The 19,067-nt window shown below is 38.4% G+C and overlaps 1 protein-coding gene across 2 annotated transcripts in view; it reads left to right on the plus strand.

Moving 5' to 3' along the window:
• Nucleotides 1–19,067, plus strand: part of LOC150103296 (DNA repair-scaffolding protein-like) — a 208,919-nt gene that overhangs the window by 173,565 nt on the left and 16,287 nt on the right. For both annotated transcript variants that reach the window (XM_090397895.1, XM_090397896.1), the window contains exon 15: nt 18,190–18,301. In XM_090397895.1, coding sequence (XP_090254021.1) covers nt 18,190–18,301 — 112 coding nt within the window. The remainder of the gene's footprint in view (nt 1–18,189; nt 18,302–19,067) is intronic.

A 19,067-nucleotide genomic window follows, 5' to 3' on the forward strand; every position in this document is an offset into this window, starting at 1 on the left:
GCAGTCAGGAATGCATATCCATACTTGACGTAGCAAAAGCCACCAAAAGCCTGAAATGTGGAAAGGCAGCAGAAGTAGATGATATTTGACCAGAAATGCTCAAGTATAGAGGTATAAAAGTATTACAGTGGCTGCACTACATAGTTCAGAAGGCCTGGACAGAGGGATGAATTCCAGATGATTGGAGTAGAGCTCTCATAGTACCCATATATAAAAAGAGAAATAAAACTGAATGTGAGAATTACGGAGTTAGTGTTCCTGGCAAGTATACTTGAGAAACAATTGAGAAGGATGGTGGGAATATAACAAAGAACTATACTTAAGTTTTGTATTATTACTAAATAGCTTAGGAAAATAACAGCCTAGACTAGGATATACATTAAAATAAATTTTTAATACACTTCCAATATTTCGGCAATGTCACATTGCCATTTTCAACAGGAACTTGTGAGCAAGACACGTGCACGCAGGCACAGTAAATGAGGACGGAGCAGGAAGCTATTCTCTCTCTTAAAGTCCTAATGGTGCCCTCTAGCGGGCAATGTTGGTATTCTTGGGCGATTGGGCTGAGGTCTTCTGATGTAGGTTTCCCAAATTTGTTGAGGTTTGGATTGTTTCTTAGGGCTGAGGCTGATTCCATGAAAAGCCTTTCCTACTTGTATTTACTACGGTGAATGATCATGGCTTTCTTCCACCGTATTCTATGGCAGGTATCCAGAGTATTTGACCAGAAATGCTCAGGTTCCACCAATACAGCCACTCTGGTCTTGCAGACCATGTGAGAGTGGCTGTATTGGTGAAACCGGATGTAGTCCTTGTGTTCTGTAATTCTGATATTGGCTGTCCTGCCTGTTTGGCCAAAGTAGGACAGCTTACAGCTGCAAGGGACCTGGTATACACCAGGTAGGTCTGGGGGGGGGGGGGTCTTTAGTGGAGCGGATAAGGGATGCCAATTTCTTACATGGTCTGTAACAAGAAGTTAAGCCTTGTTTTTTTTAGGATTTTGTCATTTTTTCCGAGATGCCTCTGATATAGGGTATGGTGATGGATTTAGAGTAATCCTTGTTGTGAGGGGGGGGGGGTTATTGGTCTCAATATTTTTTGGATGGTTTTGGGAGGGTTTAGGACATTGTCATTTGAACAGATAAGTTTAGCCCTGTTGTGTAGTGTCTTAATGACTCCATATTGTTGTGAGGCAGGGTGGTGGGATTGTTGGTGAATGTATCTGCCTGTATGGGTGGGTTTTCTTATAGACTGAGGAAACCAAGGTTCCATCAGGCTGGTGGGTGACTAATGTGTATAAGAAAGGAAAGCAGTTGTTTTTTTTCTTCTTCCAGGGTGAATTTGATTCTGGGGTGTTTATTGTTTAAGTGTGTTAGGAAGGAAAGGAGTGCATCGGAGCCATGTGGCCAAATAGCGAACACGTCATCTATATATCGAAGCCAAATGGTTAGTTTTTGTGGGGCAGAGTTTAAGGCTTTCTCTTCAAAAGTCTCCATATAAAAGTTGGCCAAAGGTGGGGAGAGTGGAGAACTCATGGCTGTCCCCTCTATTTGTTTGTAGAATTTTCCTTGCCAAACAAAATAGCCTGAGTTCATTGTGAACTGAAATAGGGCTGTGATATCAGTAGGAAATTTAGCTTGCTTGGATTAGCTGTAAGGATTCTTTGAGTGGGACATTTGTGAATAAGCAGGAGACATCGAAGCTGACCATCACATCACATCAGTGTGTTTGAGTGTAAAGTTTTCTATGCTGGCTTTGAAGTGGGCTGAGTTTTTTATGTATGAAGGTGTGTTGCCAGTATAGTGTGTGAGAGCTTTGGCCAAATGTTTAGCTAGTTTGTATGTGGGGAAATCAATGCCATCCATTATGGGACGTAATGGCACATTTTCCTTATGTATTTTTGGGAGTCCATAAATACGGGTGAGTATGGAGTTAAATGGTTTTAATTTGTTAGTAACTTCCACAGGCCAAGAAGTGACCTTCTTAAGGAGCCTGTGGAGTTTTTTAATATGTGAGTTGGTGGGATTGTACTCAATAGGGAGGTAAGTAGCCTGATCTAACAATAGAGCTTTCAGCTTACCTGTATAATCCTTTTGGTTTAAGCAATACTGTGGCGTTCCCTTTATCCACTTTGGTGATTATTATTTCCTTGTGTTTCTTTAATTCCAGTAGAGATTTAATTTCTTTAATGGGCATGTTGGCTTTAGGTGATTTTGCTTTGGTCAGAACACAAGCCACATCCAGTCTAATATCGTTTGCTGCATGGTTAGGAAGGTGTATCCCGCGTTCAACTTGTATCATAATATCCTCTGCAGGTATTCTTCTGGGTGCAATGTCGAAGTTGTGACCACGTGAGAGAGCGTCGAGTGCTTCAGGTTTCGCAATACACGATGAAAGGTTGACTACCGTTTCGGTAAGAAGTTGGGGTTTTGAGATCAAGTTCTTCTTTATTAAATTTTCAAATTTTTTGATGTGACGATCTCATACTTTTTTAAATTCTTTCTCCGCTGCAGTGCACGAGATGTCGTGCAAAATAGACCATTTCGTGGCTTAAGGTGCTTGAAAGGTCATCTTTGAGTGCCTGGATAGCTAAGTTAGCATCATTCAGTAAATGGTGAGTAGTAGCGATTTGTTCCCTGAGCAACGCTTGGTTTTCTTCGCAAAAGGCTCTTCGCATTTATTATCGTGCCAGCCAAGTTTTGATGTCTCCTCCTTATTCACAAATGTCCCACTCAAAGAATCCTTAGAGCTAATCCAAGCTAAATTTCCTACCGATATCACAGCCCTATTTCAGTTCACAATGAACTCAGGCTATTTTGTTTGGCAAGGAAAATTCTACAAACAAATAGAGGGGACAGCCATGAGTTCTCCACTCTCCCCACCCTTGGCCAACTTTTATATGGAGACTTTTGAAGAGAAAGCCTTAAACTCTGCCCCACAAAAACTAACCATTTGGCTTTGATATGTAGATGATGTGTTCGCTATTTGGCCACATGGCTCCGATGCACTCCTCTCCTTCCTAACACACTTAAACAACCAACACCCCAGAATCAAATTCACCCAGGAAGAAGAAAAAAACAACTGCCTTCCTTTCTTAGACACACTAGTCACCTGCCAGCCTGACGGAACCTTGGTTTTCTCAGTCTATAGAAAACCCACCCATACAGGCAGATGCATTCACCAACAATCCCACCACCCTTCCTCACAACAATATGGAGTCATTAAGACACTACAAAACAGGGCTAAACTTATCTGTTCAAATGACAATGGCCTAACCACAGAACTAAACCACATTCTCAATTTCTCAGCCAATGGCTACCCTCCCAAAACAATCCAAAAAATATTGAAACCAATAAACCACAACCCCCCTCCCCTCTCACAACAAGGATTACTCTAAATCCATCACCATACCCTATATCAGAGGCACCTCGGAAAAATGACAAAAATCCTAAAAAAACAGGCTTAACTTCTTATTACAGACCATATAAGAAATTGGCATCCCTTATCCACTCCACTAAAGACCAACCTTTCCCCCCCCCCCCCCCAGACCTACCTGGTGTATACCAGGTCCCTTGCAGCTGTAAGCTGTCCTACTTTGGCCAAACAGGCAGGACAGCCAATATCAGAATTACAGAACACAAGGACTACATCCCGTTCCACCAATACAGCTGCTCTGGTCTTGCAGACCATGCTCTGGATACCAGGCATAGAATACGGTGGAAGAAAGCCACGATCATTCACCGTAGTAAATACAAGTACGAAAGGCTTTTCATGGAATCAGCCTCAGCCCTAAGAAACAATCCACACGTCAACAAATTTGACTGCATAAGACTGCCTCAAATTTGGGAAACCTACATCAGAAGACCCCAGCCCAATTGCCCAAGAATACCAACATTGCCTGCTAGGAGGCACCATTAGGACTTTAGGAGAGAGAATAGCTTCCTGCTTCGTCCTCATTTACTATTTGCTGTGCCTGCGTGCATGTGTCTTGCTCACAAGTTCCTGTTGAAAATGGCAATGTGACGTTGGCAAAATATTGGAAGTGTATTAAAAATTTATTTTAATGTATATCCTAGTCTACCTTGTTATTTCCCTAAGCTATTTAGTAATGATGCATAACCAACATCTAAGCCCTTCCACTAAAATTAAGTTTTGTAGATCTGGAAAGGGCATATGACAAGGTGCCAAGAGTGAAGCTATTCAAAACACTGCAGTCATATGGTGTCCATGCAGTTAGCCTAGTGGCTTTGCTCTTCACAACCATATGCCTGGGGAAGGTGTCCTAGTTTTCATTCCCGTCGACAGTGTGAGGAGTTTAAGGATCTTCCTCAGCCATAGCCAAGTTAGCCGGTCTTAAGTACGGACAGCAGGGTTTTTTCCACCAGTTTATTTGGGGTTTTTCATCCCACAAGCAGGCAAACTGCCCATGGACACACATGGATTACAGTCATGAATACTGACCCAGCCGTAGATCTGATTCATCAGCTATGCCGGTTCCGGAGCCCAGATAAAATTTGGGGTGACTGAGATGGTGCCATACATTCCCGTAAAAGGGAACTCACCCCCCGTATCATCATACGATAATTAATTAATGGAGCATTATATCAAGCAATACTTAATCTTTATTTGAGTTGTAAGTCATCGGTTAGAATTGAAAAAGTACAGAAAGTGATTTAATGTCGAATCTGGTGTCAGACAAGGATGTACATTATCCCCTCTGTTATTCATTATATATATGGATCACATTATAAAGGAAAGCGGTATTAAACCTGATATCAAAATTGGAGGTGTTAATGTCAGCTCTTTGCTTTATGCAAATGATGTTATACTTCTAAATAAATCCACTACAAGTCTTCAAGATTCCCTGACTAAATTGAATAACTGTTGTAATAGATATGGTATATAGGTCAGCAATAACAAGACAAAGATAATGAAAATAGGCAGAAGCATTGAAAACATCAGCTGCATTGTGAATGGAGAACCTATAGAACATAGGTTCACAAACTTTTTCGGGCCACCACCCACTTTGCAAAACATAAATTTTGTAACGCCCCGGTTTTCCACGTTTTTACTCTTAATATTAAATTATATAAAATTGGGTTTATTTTTCTACAAATCAATTAGAAAAGTGGTTTTATATATTTTGAAATGAAATATAACGAATATATTTGCTACTGTAAACATAACCTATTATACACGCATGTACATGCTCTATTTTCTCATTGACATAGAAAATTGACATCTATTTCTATCTGACATGGTAAATTTTCAAATGATTAAATAATTGAAATAGAAAATTGATAAAAAAAAATTGATCGTGTAAGATGGACATAAGATGAATTAAAATGCAATATTTAAATTTTAAATGATTATCTAATAGCAAAATCACGAAAATAATTAATTTTTAAATATATATTACTAATTTCTTCTATAAAGAGCCACTGACCCCTAGACCGCCTGAATGCCCCCAAATGCTTCTGATCCCAGTATAGCCCCCACCCCCACCCCAGAAGGCTTCAGTGCCAACAGGGGGCGGTACTGCCCACTTTGGGAACCTATGCTATAGAACAAGTAAAGCATTTCAGCTACTAGGCATTATTTTTAGTAAGATGGTAAATTCAATATGGAAATAGACATTTCCAACAGAATCAACATAGGTGGTATGGTAGAAAGTCAACTGAATAAATTTATATGGAATAAGAGAGAAATTAGTTGAAACATTAAATTAGCTGTATACAAGACAGTGTTCAAAACCAATTATAACTTATGGATCTGAGAGCTGGATCAGAAGTAAAAAACTAGAGACCACAGATATGAGAGTCCTGAGAAAGATTAGGGGCATGAACAGATGGCATCAATGGCAATATCATATTAAATATGAGGACATTAGAAAAGAAGTTGACATCGTCGCCATCCAGGAATGTGTTATCAGAGCTAATCTCAGGCAGTGTGTCACTTAAACAGAATGGGAGAAGAAAGATCAGTGAAACAAGTGTTCTTTGCCAGGTTGGCAGGAAAAAGACCCAGAGGAAGACCAAGATATAGGTGGATTGATGCAGTAAAAAGTGCCTTAGAAGATAGAAATATAAGACCTGATATTATTGGAGTCTTAACCTTTAACAGACTGGTTTGGAGGAAAATTGTAGATAGGAAGTTAGTAATGATGTAAATTTCTCTTGCAGTACTATCATATCCTGTACATCCCCTTGTAGGAACATGGCAGGAATTTAATGATGAGGAACATTTTATGCTTCTAAGGCACTGCTAAATGAATCATTCCACCTAGACCTTGGTCTCTTTCCTACCATCTCTGCATCAAGCATCTGTTTTCCTAACCTTTCCTCATTTATTCTATTTAAGTGGCCATATCACCTTAGATGAGCTTTGCTTACACATTCTTGAATGCTAACAATATCAAACTACAGTAGACTCTCGACTATCCAGAGCCTGGATTTTATCACGGAGAATTATTATACAGTAATTCTCCGTGATAAAATGAGGAATACTTTCTGTAATTTACTTTGCCAAGGCATTGCAAGCGGGCATCTGCTACAATTCTCCTACGTGCCGTGTGCATAACACAAGTTGAGACATGCAAAGTGCAGATTTCCCTGCTTCGTCAGTTGTGTATCGGATGTTCAGAATACGTTTGCCACTGTTCCTGGTTATTAGTAAATTGTTAGTAAAGAGATTCGAAACATATCACTTGTAAAGTCTTGGAGAATTCTTTTGGACCATGAAGATAGACATTTCAACCTTGAACCCCTGTGTGAAACCGAAGTGGAAGATGAAAACGATAAACTTGTTTCGTTGCTCAAAAATGTACTGAGCTGTGACGATGTCAATGCAGATGACATTACAGAATGGATGTTCAAACGACGAAGTTGATGAAATAACTGACAACGATATTGTGGAAATGGTGACACAGAGGGAAGAGGAGGAGGAGGAGGCATCCTTAGATGACAGGAAAAATCTCATCCCACATTCAGAAGGGTTCAAGACGATGGAGGCAGCGTTGCAGTACATTAGTGAGCAGGAGGAATCAACGCCAGCTGATATCATCTGCTTGCGTAAGTGGAGGGACATTGTATCGCGGAAGAGGGCTAAAAGGGTGAAGCAGTCATCTCTCAAGGACTTTTTCAAAAACTAAGTTTTACTCTTTCATCTTAGGCCTATCCGGCTTTTGTGTTATCCAGCCTGCCCTTCCGCCATATTAGGCCGGATAGTCGAGAGTCTACTGTACTTTCTATTATCTTCGTTTTTAATATAATTCTGCCATTGATGCCATCAATTCACTCTTCTAATTTTTCTCAGAACCCTCGTATCTATAGTCTAGTCTTTGTTGAGTGCATTATTTCTAAATCAATTCTCAGATCCATAACTTAAAACTGGTTTGAACACTGTTTTGTACACTGCTAGTTTGCTGTTTTGGCTAATTTCTCTCTTATTCCATATAAATTTATTCAGTTTGTTTGCTACCCACCATACCAGCTTTGCTTATTCTGTTGTCTGTTTCAGGATTTAACATGCCATCTTCACTAAAAATTGTGCCTAAATAGCTGACATATTTTACTTGTTTCTACAGGATCTCCATTCAGAATGCAGCTGAAGAAGTTTTCTCTGCCCCTGCCTATTTTTATAGTTTTGGTTTTTTTATTGCTGATTTTCATGCCAAATTTGTTACAGCTGTTATTCAGTTTAGTTAGAGAATCCTGGAGACTTGCACTGGATGTGTTTAGGAATACATCATCTGCATAAAGCAAAGAGCTAAGTTTGACATCTCCAATTCTAATATCAGGCCTAATGCCACTTTCTTTCATATTGTGCATCCTTGTCTTACCCTTGATTTTACATTAAATCATCTTCCTGTATTTCCTTCAGTTCTAATTGCTGACTGCAACTTAAATATATACTATGTATTGCTCTGTATAATGTTCCATTAACTGCATGTAATTGAAGTATTTGAAAAGCTTTTCTCTGAGCACCTTGTCTTATGCCTTTTCGATCTACAAAACTTAAGTTCAGTTCCTTTTCATATTCCAATGATTTCTCAACTATTTGTCTTAAAGTGAAAATCTGATCATGACAACCTCTATTTGGTCCGAACCCAACTTGTTCTTTTCCGAGTTTCTCTTCCACAATCTTTCTCAATCTACCAAGTAAGATTTATGCTTTCATAAATCTTACCTGGACACTTAGTAGAGAAATTCCTCTGTAATTCTCACATTCAGCTATTACTCCCTTTTTTTATTTAGCTGGCTATTATGATAGCTCTTCTGCAGTCATCAGGAATTTGACCTTCTGACCAGACCCTCTGAATTATGCAGTGTAGCTCCTGCAAAACTTTTATGCCTTCATACTTGAGCATTTCTGGTCAGATATCATCTGTTCCAGCTGTCTTTCCACATTTAAAGTTTTTGATGGCTTTTTGTACCTCAAGTATTGATATGTACTCCTCTTTGCATTCCTCTTGAAAATTTTCTAGTATAGTTCTGTCACTGCTTGGTTCATTTAACAATCTTTCAAAGTAATTACTCCAGACATCTAGGATATACTTATCTTCAGTTTTCATGTCATCTTTATCATCTTTGATGATAAAGGTGACATGAAAACTCTTACATGAATTCCTTTTGCAGTATTCTTTCCTCCAGTTCTAAGTCATTTGAGTAGCCTCCAGAACATTTTGTCACCTTCCTGATATTTATTTTCCATATTCTTACCAAAGTCTTCCCATGACTTTTCTTTGGCTTCTTTTAGGACATCTGCTGACTTATTTGCTAGGAACTTCTGTTATGCCTTTTTCTTTTCCAGGACTGCTTTAACTTTTTGTGTCCACCATGGTGTTCTTACTTTTCTATCCTTGCAGACAACTTCACCACATACCTCTCTAGCTGAATCTATATTATCCTTAGTTTGAATTTTATCTGTGCACTATTAACAACAATGAAATAATAGTTATAAACAGTTTATAATTCACATTGAAATGCCAAAACACAGAAAGATATAGTGAGCTGCAGTGTCATAAATAAATTGAGTTCACGAGTACCATATGCACATTTTTGCTATCCACAGTCAACCCTGGTCCAAAGATATTAAATGTAAAATTCCAGAAATAAACAATTTTTAATTACATCAGCAAAATGGATATTAGATCCAACATTATTTCAAAGCCAAATGTAGAATCTATGAAAGTTTCGTAAGTTGACCTGAGAGCTTATGAGAATACAATCATCAGCATCCCTGAGCTACTTGAGTCAGGTAGGTGGTGCAGCATAGGAAAATACGTGGTATATAGGGTTTGGTACTATCCACAGTTTCAGGTATCTGTGGAGGGTGTCTTGGAACATATCCCCTGCAGATAAGGTGGAGGGAACTACAGTAGTGTATATCTGTTGATTCACTGCAGTGATGTCACTAAAATCATCATATGAGTAAATGCAGCATCATGTGAGTGGAGCATTGTAAGGTGGGGGTATTACTGTATATGAATGCAGCAGTGTCATGTTGCATTATATAAATGAGCATTGGTCATAATTGAAAAGCGTCATATAATCTTAAGGTGTTGTATTACTGTATATGAACAGTGATGAATTCTGGTCTTTCTTTAAATAAGAACTTTTTTTTTTACTTAAAATATAAAGATAACGATCTTTACTAAGTGAGAGTAAGCTTTTCAATAGATAATAACAGGATTAGTGTAATGATATTGATATAAAATTACATCTATGTTGTTAACCTGTGAGGCAGTTACGATCAGATGTGAAGTCAGTCAGAAGCAATTCTTGGTTTACTGGAGTCGGAGTCTGTAAAAATATACCGACTCTGACTCCTGATGAATTTAAATTGTAACATACCTGGAGGTCTCTCTTAATAATAATAATATGTTAAAATTTCCTATTTCATGTGATAATAAATTAATAGTAAAATAAATGAACTCTGTGATGTGTGCATCCATTTTAATAAAGACAAAACATCCCTTCAGAATTGTGAATTTTTACATGGGGTGCTGCTTTCACTAATCTTCTTCTTCTTCTTCTTTCACTCTGCCTTATCCCATGTTAAACGAGGTCGGCGCACCAATCTTTAACCTTCCTCTTCCAAGTGCTCCGGTCCAGAGCATCCTTCGGACTCCATCCTTTCTCCCTAAGATCCTCTGTCATCTTATCCCTCCACCTGAGCTTGGGCCTGCCTCTTTTCCTCCTTCCCTCCAACTCCATATACTCCACTCGTTTACCAACGTACTCCTCACCCTTCCTCTCAACATGTCCAAACGACCCTCAGCCTACTTTCTTGTATCTTCTTGCCAATTGGTCCCACCTTAACCGTCCCTCTGATGTAGTCATTCCTTATCCTGTCCTCCTTTGTCACACCACTCATCCATCTCAACATCCGCATCTCCGCTACCTCCATCTTCCTCTCCTGTGCCTTGGTTATAGGCCACGTCTCCGCACCATGGAGCATCGCCGGCCTCACCACCATCTTATAGAGCTTTCCTTTCCTCTTACAACTCACTCTCTTGTCGCACAGGACCCTGCTCATCTTCCTCCAGTTCATCCAATCGCATGTTATTCGGTGCTGTATTTCCTCATCCAGGTCACCATTCCTCTCGACAACCGACCCAAGGTACTTGAATTTCTTCCCTGAAATTAGCCTTTCACCCTGGAGTCGTATGACGATATCCTCGTCACTCCCTGTTGACATATATTCAGTCTTCACCCGGTTAATTCTCATGCTGCTCTCCTCCAATGCTTTTCTCCACTCTTCCAGGGTATTTTCAAGCTTCTCTCGGGATGATTCGCATAGAACAATGTCATCAGCAAACAGCATGCTCCATGGTGCCTCCTTCTTGACATCCTCCACTAGTACATCCATGACCAGGTCAAAGAGGTAGGGGCTCAGAGCTGACCCTTGGTGTAGCCCTATGACAATAGGGAACCCTTCTGTCATGCCAACACTAGACCTGACCTGAGTTTCTGTTCTCTCGTACATCTCCTTCACCAACCTCACGTACTTCTCCGACACCCCCTTCTTCCTCATTCCATACCTCCTGCCTGGCCACTCTGTTGTATGCCTTTTCCAGGTCTATAAACACCATGTGCAGATCCACTTGCATCTCTCTATATTTCTCCATCAATCGCCTTAGCACAAATATTGCATCCGTTGTCCCTCTTCCTGGCATAAATCCAAACTGCTCCTCACCAATTTTCGTTTCCTGCAGTAACCTTGCTTCAATTACTCTTTCCCATATTTTTAATGTGTGTGACATCAGCTTGATTCCTCTATAGTTGCCACAGTCTTGAACATCTCCTCTTCCTTTGTAGATTGAGACAAGAATACTTTTCTCCATTCCTCCGGTATCTTTTGCTGCTTTCAGTAATATAATATATAAATTATCATAAAATGTGTTTTATTTTGAAATTTGCAAAGAAATTGAAATTAAAATGTAAGCTGAAAAAAAAAAAAGTTAATCAATTTATTATCTTCCTATAAGGATACTGATAATTGAAGAGGCCAAATGTAAGAAAGAAGAACTTCGAAAAAATCTGAAGGGACGTTTTGTCTTTATTAAAATGGATGCACACTTCACAGAGTTCATTTATTTTACTATTAATATTAGATTTGTTGATGAAAGCAATAAAATGATAACTCAGACATTGGGAGTTAATGACACACAGACACATCACAACAACAACAAATATCTTAAAAGTTAGTTGAAGATGTTTTAGAAGAATTTGAAATTAAAAAGGAGCAGGTTCTATGTATTGTAACAGATAATGGTTCAAATATGAATAAATTTCATGAAGAAATCGCGCAAATATTAGAAGATGACATTTCTGCAAGTAATTCATAAACAGAAAAGAGCATTGAAATTTTAGATGGTGTCACTGTTAGTGGCTTGTGAATTATTGGTAGTTGCAGAGTATGAACAGTACAATGCATATGTTGAACTGTATTAGCCTGTAACTAGCAATAAGAGATGGATTGAAAGATCATCAATCAGCTACTCTCATTGAGAAGTTGAGGCAAGTAGCTGTTTCAGCTAAGGTCCTTAAAACAGATGCTATTCTGCTGAGATTTGCTATAAAAAAAAAAAAAAGGAGCCATTTTGGATCAGGCAACATGCTGGGGAAGCACTTATCTGATGATAAGGCATTTATCCTATCAGTGGTCCTAACAGGCACTTAAGCGCCCATTGTAAAATTCGATGCAATAGAAATTTTTAAATTTTCAGCATCGACTTTTACAGAGGGCTTAAAAATGTGTAAATATAGTCAAACTACACGTTGCCATACTAGTTGTAAACCCATAGGGGTATCTGGTACAAAGAGTAACACAGAATTGTTCTTAAAATTATTAATTAGTATAAATATTCAAGTGGTGCACTTTATGTATGCTTATCAAATTGATATTGTAAAAAAATAGCCTAGTATTAAAATAAGTTTACCTTAATTAAAAAGGATTATGTTTGTGACCTAAACGCTAACTATAGCACTGAAGGTCATTCAAGCAAGGAAGTTTTCCGCCTTCGTTGAAGGTCAAGACCGCTGCTATCGGAGTGATCGCAGGATATTCGGGGGATCTCTGATCCTGAAACACAGAACTCCCGAAAACCGTATATAGGAGGCCTGAGGGACAGGCTCTCTCTCTCTCTCTCACTCACACATCGTCATCTAGCTGCAGTCCACAGGTCAGTTTGGACTCGTGGATATGTAACCTGTGGAGAAACGGGCGGTCCCAGAGAAGAAGTGAAAGTTTCCGCAGTGTATAGGAAGTAAAGGAACTTGCCTCATGCCACGAACGCAGGACACCGTGAGTCGACCTAGTTCCTTCGGTGAAGATGTGCTGCTGCTCTCACACATGAATTACAGAAGGATGCCTGTCGAGCACAGTACGAGGAATTCCAGTACGCTTAACGGATTGGAGAAGTTGGCAGAAACAGCTAAGGATCTTATGTGCTAATAGGACTATATGTATTGTCAAGGACCTGTGAGTAGAAATCTTTGTGTTAATTATTAAGTACAAAAGGATGATTGTTAGTCCACTGGACATAACGTTACTAGGCTAAATGAGAATGTTGCAGATAGCAAAGATTGAGATTGTAATGATAGTATAGCATAAGTAAGGATAGTGACTGCCAGAATTGTATAATATGAGAATCTCCTCTCACTATAATGGGAAGTTTAATATTATTATTACTATTACAGGCAGTCCAATGAGTCCTTAGACTCATCGAGGGAGGCCCAACATCATGTCAAGAACAACTATTCAACATTCACACAGTATCTATCATACTTCACCTTGAACTCATTTACAGTCATGGCACCCACAACAGACTCTGGCAGCTTATTCCACTCATTTACCACTCTCCAAGTAAAAAACCTAGCTCTAATACCCTTGCTAACCACTCTCTTACCAAGTTTCCATGGATGGGCCCCTAGTCCTCCCACTACCAGTCCTATTCTCAAAAATATCTTCTGAATTAATCTTATGGAAACCCTTCAGTAATTTGAATGTCTCAATCATATCACCCCTTTTCTGCCTATCAACCAATTTCTGCAGCCCACAAATCTTCAACCTGTTCTCATAAGGTTCATTCCATAGTCCTGCTATTATCTTGGTCACTCGTCTCCGGATCCTCTCCACCTCCTTCCCATCGAGAAGAAACCCTGGCACCCATATCTGGGCACGGTAGTCTAGATGGGGTCTTATCAAAGCTTGATACAGAGGAAAAATAACCTGTTTGTCTCTGCTCGTTAAAGTGTTTTTCAGCAGCCAAGTGATTTGATGAGCTGATTTTGCCACTTTTTGCGATGTGTCCCCCTAAACTTCAATTCTCTATCCACCAACACTCCCAAATCCCTGGCCTCGTCACTCTCCTGGAGTACAGTTTCACCAATGTGATATATTGCTGCTAATCTTTTCACCCCAAAATGCAAAACCTTACATTTTTCCAAATTAAATTGACATCCATTCTCCTTAGTCTAGTCCTCCAAACTATCCAAATCATCCTGCAAAATTTTGACATCCTGAGCATTCACTATTTCTCTACCTAACTTTGCATCATTCGCAAACAGATGCACAGGTCCTTTCCTATATCATTAATGAACAAAATAAACAGTAGTAGTCCAAGAACAGAACCCTGCGGCACACTGCTAGTCACAGGCAGTCTTTTGGACTCTACTCCTGAATAAACCACTCTCTGATATCTCTCCATCAACCCTCCCCCCTCCTATCCATCTCACCAATCCCATATCCATTCTCATATGCTGCAGTTTACTGATTAGAATTCCATGTGGTATCCTATCAAAGGCTTTAGCAAGGTCCAGTAGAATCACTGTAAACCCGTTACCCTTATCCAGTTCAGCCGTCACTGTGTTATAGAACGTGAGCAAGTTACTGAGGCATGATCTACCCTTCACAAAATCATGCTGTCCCCCATACAGTATCCCATTTTCATCTATCCAATCTTGTATTTTCCTCTTGACTATTTTCTCCAAGACCTTGACAACAATTCCTGATATGCTGATCGGCCGGTAATTTTCAACAGCAGTCTTGGAACCTCCTTTATGCACTGGAACTATTTTCCCCTCTTTCCACCCTCTTGGGACTAATCCAGACCCAAGACTGAAATTAAACAAAATGGTCAAAGACACTGACAGTTCTTTAGCCGCTTGTTGTACGACACGAGCTGGTATACCATCCAATCCTGTAGATGAATTGACATTGAGGTTTTGTAATAGACTATTCACCTCCACATATTGTTAGATAGAAGTTGATATTCATGTTAAGATTATGAAAAGTGTATACTAGTGTAGATTTACTTTAGGTTAAAATAAAATGTGTTTTGTTTGCTTCATAGCGACTATTGCCTGATTTTTGTACAGTGCACTGCCTCACAAAAACTTCGAACCTGTTTGTTTAGAACTTGGGGAATTGCCACAACTGTTAATTAATCCCACGATAAAATTTTAGCTATATCTTACAGGTGCTATAACATATCTACGATGCTCTACGTCTAGAATTCAGGTGGCACAGTCAATAATGAAATAAATTTTCCTGTTTTCTGTTAGCATAGGGGATAGTTGTCTGTACCCATGAACAAGCTTAGTTCATAGGCTTATTCACCAGCAGTGTCACCGTTTGTAGGAATTGTAAGGTTAAAGTGATACTAAGAAAAGATTAAGGAATTAAGATGGCCACACACACACACACACACACACACACACTACAAAATAAGAACAAAGATAAGATATTACAACGCCACAATGACATGTTTAAACACCCATGACCTTTCTGAGTCTTTGCAACTGTAACTCGAGGATAAGTGGTTAGCCCTATGTCTCCCGGTGTGTCCTATGTCTGTAGATGCGTGTGTTCACGGAGCGGGTTTGCCTCTTCTGGAGGGATGAAAAACCTGATTTCCAGGTGAGAGACCCCCATCTCTGTATGAGGGGTTTCTCACTAACTCACCTTTTGTCAAAAGAGACCAGATAAAGGTTCCTCACACACTGACAGGAATCGAACCCAGGTCTTTCCGACCAAGGGACGTCGTCTATACTGACAGAGCTACAGAGGCTCTTGATAAGGCATTTGCTTGAAGAGCTAGACAACATAAATGTTTCACTAACTGAAAGCCTGTGGGTGCAAGTGACATAGTTAAAAAGTCTACTTTCTCACCTTTTTACTGTCGCTAAGAAGTTGCAATGTGAGGATTTAACACCTGGTAAATTCTTGTTGGAGTGGATTTATCCACTTGAAGAGCTTGATGTATCACCTGAACAAAAGTGGACAGTTAATTTTGCTGATAGCATTTGTATCTTCAATGAAGAAAAGAGAGGATCTCTTACTGGATAATCAAATGCTGTTAGCTGCTATTTATGTCGGTCCAATGAACCGTACTTTGTTCAGTAAACCAAATTACTACGGGAAAACAGGAACTCTGTGAAGTAGCAGTTTGCATGAATCGGTTACAAGTACTACCTGAAACACTGAACTACTGAATGAAGCTAGAAGCATCAGTAATTTAGGATCATCCTCTCTTCGAGTTCAAATGAAGAATTAGATTTTGAAGCCTACTTGGACAAAATGGAATGTTCAAAAGTAAATGTGAAAATAAAGGAATTTCAGCAAGAGTGTTTTAAAGGATGAGAAGTGGAAAAATATGATCACTCATCGAAACTGACTATAGTAGAGGCCATCCTTGTATCCAGAGGTTATTAGTGATGTAGCTAGAATTGCAACAGCAATGTCACCTACCCGAGTAATGTTGAAAGACTGTTTTTGACACTGAAAATGTCAAATCAGATTTAAGGGCTTCCATGAGGGAGGATCTGACAGAAGCAATTTTGTTTCTAAGAACAGTTTGTTAATAAATTTTGGATTTCATTTCTGATTTAACCCCTATTCTGCAGCTAGATGCTAAGTTACTTTAAAAATGTAGAGAACAATTTTTCAATCTTCTACAATATAATTTTTATTTCATTTCATGTAATGTTTCATGTTCATTCACTTAAATTTTATATCCAAACAATACTTTAATCTTGAAAAGGAAGAGAACTGGTAGAGAAAGATGTTCCTTTTTTTTTTTTTTTCTTTATCGTTTCTTTATTTCATATCCTATATGCCTAGTATTTTATTTATAGCCTTTTTGATAATAATATAACCTCAATTGACCAATGCTGGCAATGATGAAATGCCTTGTATATTGAGTGCCTTTCAATCGATATAGGAAATAAATAATTAGTATATTTATTATTTATTTCCTATGTTGATATATAAAAGGAATTGGAGTTGAAGGTTTTATGTATCGACTCCACAGCCCTAATTACAGCCTGCATACTTTGCAATAGTGCTTTTATTCTAGCAAGATAAATTACAGAGTATGTATATACAGGGTGTTCGGGATAAATTTGACAGTTTCGTAAGGAAAAAGAAAATCTTCTTTGTATCTATTAAATTTAATGAATTGACAAAAAAACATTACAGATTACAGGCAGAGTTAATTACAATACTATCAACAAGATTTACTCAAAATAACCACCATTAGCATCGATCACAGCTTCAATTCTGCTTCGGAACCTCGAACAAGCTGATGCTACAGTCTCCCTGGGAAGGGCCGCAAAAACTGTTTTAATTTTATCCATTAACTGGGCTTTTGTATTACTGGAAGTGCGATTGGTGTCTTTTTCAACTGCGCCCCATACAAAATAATCCATGGGGTTAAGGTCTGGGGAGTTTGGAGGCCAAACATTTGGACTGGTGAAGTCGTAGAAATTTTCAGACAACCATTTTTGACTTTTCCCAGAGGTGTGGCAAGGGGCCGAATCCTGCTGCCATACATACGGCCTACCATTGGCTACCCTTGTTATCCAGGGCTTGACTACAGTTAGCAACTCCACGAACAAAGCCCGAATTCCAATGCCAGGGTTCTTCAACACCTGTTCCTGCAGATTTGCGAGGAATTCTGCTGTACGAACGCAATCAGATCGTCTGCTAGGGATCTTTCTTCCTGCTACATCCTCGTAGTCACCATTGCAAGTCTCTAGTTCATGCCTGATTGTTTTTACTGTATTCAGGGAGCATTGGGCAGCAGTCGTAATATCCTTATTTTGATGGCGGGCACGAATCATCATGATACAAGTTATTCTCTTCCATGATTCAGGTGGGTTCCAGCTATCCATCCTTTCTGACATCTTGTATATGAATGAAGAAGGGTCCAAACTTTTAAATGAAGAGAAGTGTGTGTTAATACATGTAACTTACGGAAAAATATAATTAATTATAAATATGTCAAATTTATCCCGAACACCCTGTATGTATGTATGAGAGTGTATGAGATGCACTGGAGATTAATTCCAATACTGTATGTGTGGAAGAACATATAGCAATACAATTGTGTCGGTTACATGGCGTCATAGCAAATTCAAATAACCATAAATATCTGACCAAAGCTCTCTGTGGATACAACTCTACCTTCTTAATGTATTGGCTCTTTGGTTTCATTCATCCAGTTGTGTAATAGTTAATATAATGCAACTGATAGTCTCGTCTCGTGTTAGTATAAAAGTAGGGGATGGATCTATTTAGAAAATTAAACTGGTTTTTCTTAATGTAAATTATTGCATCAAATATATTTATATATTTTCATTTTATTTTATTTTATTTTTATTTTTTTTCAACCCTCAGTGGAACAGTTTCTTGTGAATACTGTGAAAAAGATATAAAACCTCTTTCAAAAATGAGTCTGCAAGTATTTGTTAACATTTCGGAACTAGACCAAAGCCAAATTAAGGTTAATGTAAGTAGGTTATTCTTTGTTTATTTATAATGGTAGATACTAAATGATCCTCTGATTTTTCTACTTTTCTCTATGTAGTAAGGTTACTTTAAAAATTCATGAATATTAAAAAAAGTCATTTTAAAAAATTAAATAATAAATTACAATGTTATTGAAAGTTATTTTGGCTTCAGAATAAAAGTTTACAAATTTTACTATGAAAAGTAGATGGAATTAATACATGTGTAAGAGACTAAAATTCTAATAACTGAATGATGGCATGAACTGATTAAGAATATATATTAAAAAAAAAGCTGTGTGCTCTTTTAAAAAAAAAGTAATGCCACATTTTACACCATTCACAACTGAAACGGTGACCACCAGATACCCTTCAGACTATACACCATGAGATTGATGTACAGTCCGTAAAGAGCTAAAATTTAAATATCATGAAATGAAAGGGAGTTACTGAGGACAGCAACAATAAAAAAATTTAAAAGCAAAAAAGCAGACTGTAATTAGCTACAGAATACAGTTGTTTTTAAGAAAGAAATGCTGAAAGTATTTACTTTATATAGAAAAGGCTGGAGAGTGGATATGATAACCACTCAGCCAACCAGGCAGTCATGTAATTTGAGGTTAGATTAGTTGGTGTATTTTTACTATATTATTGTGTTTTTTACTGGTTTTATTGTGTATATATATATATATTAGCAAATGAGCTATTCAGAATAGCTCATTTGCTAATATATTTTAAGACATAATGTTAAATTAGATAGTTTTTAGA

This window comes from Typopeltis vanoorti, chromosome 9, assembly GCF_054136105.1.
Source record: "Typopeltis vanoorti isolate ZY-2024b chromosome 9, IOZ_Tvanoo_1.0, whole genome shotgun sequence".
Classification (NCBI taxonomy): domain Eukaryota; kingdom Metazoa; phylum Arthropoda; class Arachnida; order Uropygi; family Thelyphonidae; genus Typopeltis; species Typopeltis vanoorti.